Genomic DNA, 4,331 nt, shown 5'->3' with positions numbered 1-4,331 from the left:
GAGGTGTTGGTGGCGGCGGTGGTGGCGGTGGTGGTAGTGGTGGTTGTTGTGGTGGGGGTGGTTATGGTGGTGGTGGTGGTGGTGGTGGTGGTGGTGGTGGCGGCGACCACGGTTGTGGTTGTGGTGGTGGTGGCGGTGGTGGTGGTGGTTTTGGTGGTGGTGGTGGCGTCGGCGAAGGTGGCATTGGTGGTGGTGATGGTGGTGATGGGTGGTAGTGGTGGTTGTAACAACGATGTTGGCGATGAGGGTGGTGGTCGGGGTGGTGGTGGTGGTGGCGGCGACCACGGTTGTGGTTGTGGTGGTGGTGGCAGGAGTTGTGGTGGTGGAGGTTGTGGACGTGGTGATGTTGGTGGCGGTTGTTGTGGTGGCGGTAGGGGCGGCGTCTATGATGGTAGGTTTTGCGGTAGTTGTTGCGGCGGCGGTGTCGGTGGTTGTGGTGGCAATATTGGTAGTTGTTGTGGTGGTGGTGGTGGTGGTGATGGCGGCGGCGGTGGTGGTGGTGGTGGTGGTGGGGTTAATGGTTTGGTGCTGCTGGAGGTGGCGATGGCGGCAGCGGGTTGGTGGTGGTTGTGGTTGTGGCTGTTGTGGTTGTGGTGGTGGTGGCGGTGTTGTTGTGGTTGTGGTGATGGGGGTCACCGCGACAGCGGTGGCAACGGCGGCGGCGGCGGTTGTGTGTTGGTGGCGGTGGTGGTGATGGTGTTTGTGGTGGTGGTGCCAGTGGTGATGGCGGCGACGGTGATGGTGGTGGTGGTGGTGGTGGTGGTGGTTGTGGTTGTGGTGGTGGTGGTGGTGATGGTCGTAGTGGCGGCTGTGGTGGAGACGAGGGTGATGGTGGTGATTGTGGTAGTGGTGGTGTTGGTGGTGGTTGTGCCAGTGGTGGCGGCGGCGGTGGCGGCGACGATGGTGGTGGTGGTGGCGGTTATAGAAGTTGTGGTGGAGGTTGTGGTGGTGGTGGTGGCGGCGGTTGCGGTGGTTGTGGTGGCGGCTACGGCGGCGGTGTGTCTAGTGGTTGTGGTGGTGGTGGTGGTGGTGGCGGTGACAACAGCGGTAGTGGTGGCAGTGGTAGTGGTGATTGTGGTTGTGGGGGTGGGGTTAGTGGTCGTGGTGCTGGTGGTGGTGGTGGCGGCGGCGGCAGCGGGGTGGTGGTATTTGTGGTGGTGGTGGTGGTGATGAGTCGATATTTTATTGATTTTACTTAGTTTATTGCGCTAGAATTAATCAGGGAATTGTGCTTAAATGTCCAGTATTTTCCCGTTTTTCCTAATTATGCTTAATTTGACCAGAAATTCTAATTTTAATTAATTTAAATTTTCTGAGCTAATTATTTGCATTATTATTTTGAGGGAAAATTTTGGAAACACAATTTGGGACATTTGGAGGACACCAAATAAATTCAAGACTCTCAAATTAGACATTTTAAATTTTAGTTGTATTGTAATTTTAATTGTTTAAACTTTTTGGACAATCTCTTACACATTGGGCCATTATTAAAAATTTATGATAGGCCCAAAGTTGTAGGACACTTATCACCCTAGGGTTTTAGGATGGACCCCACCCATTTTAAAACACACAACCCTAGAGAGGGAACATTCCATTTTCAGCCGTCATTATTTTTGGGATTCACTCTCGGTAGGTTGGCAGAGGGCTGTCACGCTTGGCTTTGAAAGTGGTTGGAAGAAGTTTTTGTGGAAAACAATGTTTATGTTTTTAGATGGTGGTTGAATGAAAGAAGTTTTTTTTTTTTAGCTGGAACCTTTTCTTTGCTTGCCGAAAACGCACTTGTACGCTGGCTATATTTTGTGGCATGGAAGAATCATAGTTTGGCCCTTNATTTTGGTTCTTTTGTGCATTTTTGAGTGAAGATTTATATTGTTTTCTTGTGGTGGAACGGGATAAAGGAATCCATCCAGCGCCACACACCCTTTTCTTTTTTTTCTTTTTTTTTTCTTTTACTTTGCATGTTCTGGAGAAGCATCCTTTGTTGTTTCATTTTAGGTTTGCACGCACCTTTTAATTGAAGCAAGAAGAGTCAGCAATGCATTGTTTGGTATCACATTACAGCCATGGTTCATATTTCATTTTCTCATTTTTTTTTCGGAAACTGAAACGTTGATGCAGCATGAAGGGCACATTCTCACGTTTATTTTCATTTGCATTGCAATCAATTTTTTTTAGAATGGAGTAATTTATTTTGCTTTTATTTTGTTGACCTTGGGAATGAAAAGAGAAAAAGCTTATTAATTTTGATAGAAAGAAATGTAGTACGGTGATAGGGAGTAGTCTTGTCACACTTTGCAATGAAGAGAGTTGCACCTAAATTTTAGTGTGAATGAAGAATTCATTAGGAGTTGGTGTGCAAGGATATTCAAGTCCTGGCAGAGGGAGGCACGGTCCAGCCTCATGCTTAGTTTTTTTTTTTTTTATCTTTGAATTTTTATTTTTATTTTTTAATGAAAAAAGGTTCAGCGTGAAGAGGTTGGGGCAACTATCACTTCAAATGCACTCCGTTTTTGCTTGCTTGAATTTAGAGAATGAGACATTACTATTTTTTTGCTGGATTATGATGGTGATTAATTTTATTTTGGAAGAGGTGTACTTAGGTCACGGTTAGCAATAGAAAAAGGTTTATGTTTACATTATATGTTTTAAACTTTTACCCAAAACCCCCCACTTTCTGTTAGACCTGATTCACAAACCATAGTTTGGTCCTTGAGAGACGACCTAGGAGTCACTTCCTAGTACTATACTGCATTCCTAATTGCAATCAAATTTGTAAGGGTCGTGACACCCACCAGGTGGTGTAGGTGGTGGTGGTTGTGGCGACGGCTGTGGCTCTCTCGGTGGTCGTGGTAGTGGTGCTAGTGGTGGTGGTTGTGGTGGTGGTGGTTGTCATGATGGTGGTGATGGCGGCCGTTGCGCCGATGGTGGTGGTGGTGGTCGTTGTGGTGGTAGCATTGATGGTGATGATTTTTGTGCTGGTGGTTGTTGTGGCGGTGGCGATAGTCGCGGCGACGGTAAGGGTGGTGGTTGTGGTTGTGGTGGTGGTTGTGGTGGTGGCAGTGGCAACGGTGGCAGTGACGAGAGTGGTGGTGGATGTCAAACGGCGGTGGCAGCGACGATGGTAGTGGTGGTGGTTGTGGTTGTGGTGGTTGTGGTAGTTATGGTGATGGCGGTGGTTGTCATAGTGGTGGTTGCGGGAGTGGCGGCGACGATGGTGGTGGTGGTGGTAGAAGTTGTGGTGGAGGTTGTGGTGGTGGTGGTTGTTGCGGTGATGGTGGCGGGGGTGGTGTTGGGGGTGGTGGTGGCATCGGAAGAGGTGGCAATGGTGGTGGTGATGATGGCGGTGGGTGGTAGTGATGGTTGTAACGACGATGGTGGTGGTCGTTGTGGTGGTGGTGGTGCCGCATGCGCCGACGCTGGTCATGGTCGTGGTCAAAGCAGCAGCGACGGTGGCTGTGGTGGTTTTTGGTGGTGGTGGTTCTAGTGGTGGTGGTGTTGAGAGTGGCGGTGGTGGCGCCGAGGTTTGTGGTGGTGATGATTAGAGTGGTAGTGGCGGTGGCGGCAGTGGCTCCGACGGTGGTGGGTGATGGTGGTGATTGTGGTGGGGGTTGTGGCGGTGGCGGTGGTGGTGGTGGTGTCGGTAGTGGCAGCGGCGGCGGCAGCGGTGGTGATGGTTATGGTGGTGGTGGTGGTGGTGATGGTCGTGGTGGTGGTGGTGGTGGTGGTGGTGATGGTGGTGGCAGTGGTCGTGGTCATGGTTGTCGTGCCCGTGGCGGTGGTGGTAGTGGTGGTGGTGATGGTGGTGGTAGTGTGGTGGTGGTGGTGGTAGTGGCAGTGGCGGAGATAGCGTTAGTGGTGGTGGTTGTGGGGGTTGTGGTGGCAGCGACGACAACGGTAGTGGTGGTTGTGGCAGTGGGAGTGGCGGTGGAGGCGGCGACGGTGGAGGCGACAATGGTGGTGCTGGTGGTGACATCGATTGTGGCACTGACGATGGGGGTGGTTCTGGTGGTAGTGGTAGTGGCGGTGGCGGCGATAGTGGTCACAGTGGCGGTGGAGGCGGTGGCGGCGACAGTGGTGGTAGGGGTGGTTGTTGTGGGGGTGGTGATGGTAGTGGTGGTGGTGGGGGGGTTGCGACAGTGGTGGTGGTGGTGTTTTTGTTGGTGGTGGTGGTTGTGTTGGTGGAAGTGGTAGTTGTGGTGGTGGTGGCAGTGGGGGTGACGACGGTGGTGGTGGTGGTGGTAGTGGCAGTGGTAGTGGCGGAGTCGTCGGTGGCGGTGATGGTGTAGTGGTGGTTCTTGTGGTTGTGGTTGTGGTTGTGTTGGTGGTTGTGG

The 4,331-nt window shown here is 51.8% G+C and overlaps 2 protein-coding genes across 2 annotated transcripts; both read left to right on the top strand.

Annotated features, from left to right (window-relative positions):
• The first annotated feature begins 900 nt into the window (after nt 1-900).
• Nucleotides 901-3,484, top strand: LOC106778224 (glycine, alanine and asparagine-rich protein-like). The gene is made up of 3 exons (XM_014666170.1): nt 901-1,145; nt 2,119-2,138; nt 2,796-3,484. The coding sequence occupies exons 1-3, from the start codon at nt 901-903 to the stop codon at nt 3,482-3,484; spliced, it is 954 nt and encodes a 317-aa protein (XP_014521656.1).
• Nucleotides 3,485-3,586: 102 nt separating this feature from the next.
• LOC106778223 (glycine-rich cell wall structural protein 2-like) lies at nt 3,587-4,286 on the top strand. The gene is made up of 2 exons (XM_014666168.1): nt 3,587-3,694; nt 3,810-4,286. Exons 1-2 carry the CDS (start codon nt 3,587-3,589, stop codon nt 4,284-4,286), a joined length of 585 nt encoding a protein of 194 aa, XP_014521654.1.
• The last annotated feature ends 45 nt before the right edge of the window (nt 4,287-4,331 follow it).

The sequence above is a fragment of the Vigna radiata genome, unplaced genomic scaffold, assembly GCF_000741045.1.
Source record: "Vigna radiata var. radiata cultivar VC1973A unplaced genomic scaffold, Vradiata_ver6 scaffold_247, whole genome shotgun sequence".
In the NCBI taxonomy this organism is placed as follows: Eukaryota; Viridiplantae; Streptophyta; class Magnoliopsida; order Fabales; family Fabaceae; genus Vigna; species Vigna radiata.
The sequence above is the reverse complement of the archived record's forward strand: the minus strand, read 5'-3'. Positions and strand labels throughout refer to the sequence as shown.

Coding starts and splice junctions, on each gene's coding strand:
- LOC106778224 (XM_014666170.1), top strand. CDS start 901: ATGGTGGTGGTGGTGGCGGTTATAGAAGTTGTGGTGGAGGTTGTGGTG. Junction 1,146..2,118: donor GCGGCGGCAGCGGGGTGGTG/GTATTTGTGGTG, acceptor ACGTTGATGCAG/CATGAAGGGCACATTCTCAC. Junction 2,139..2,795: donor CATGAAGGGCACATTCTCAC/GTTTATTTTCAT, acceptor GACACCCACCAG/GTGGTGTAGGTGGTGGTGGT.
- LOC106778223 (XM_014666168.1), top strand. CDS start 3,587: ATGGTGGTGATTGTGGTGGGGGTTGTGGCGGTGGCGGTGGTGGTGGTG. Junction 3,695..3,809: donor TTATGGTGGTGGTGGTGGTG/GTGATGGTCGTG, acceptor TGGTGGTGGTAG/TGTGGTGGTGGTGGTGGTAG.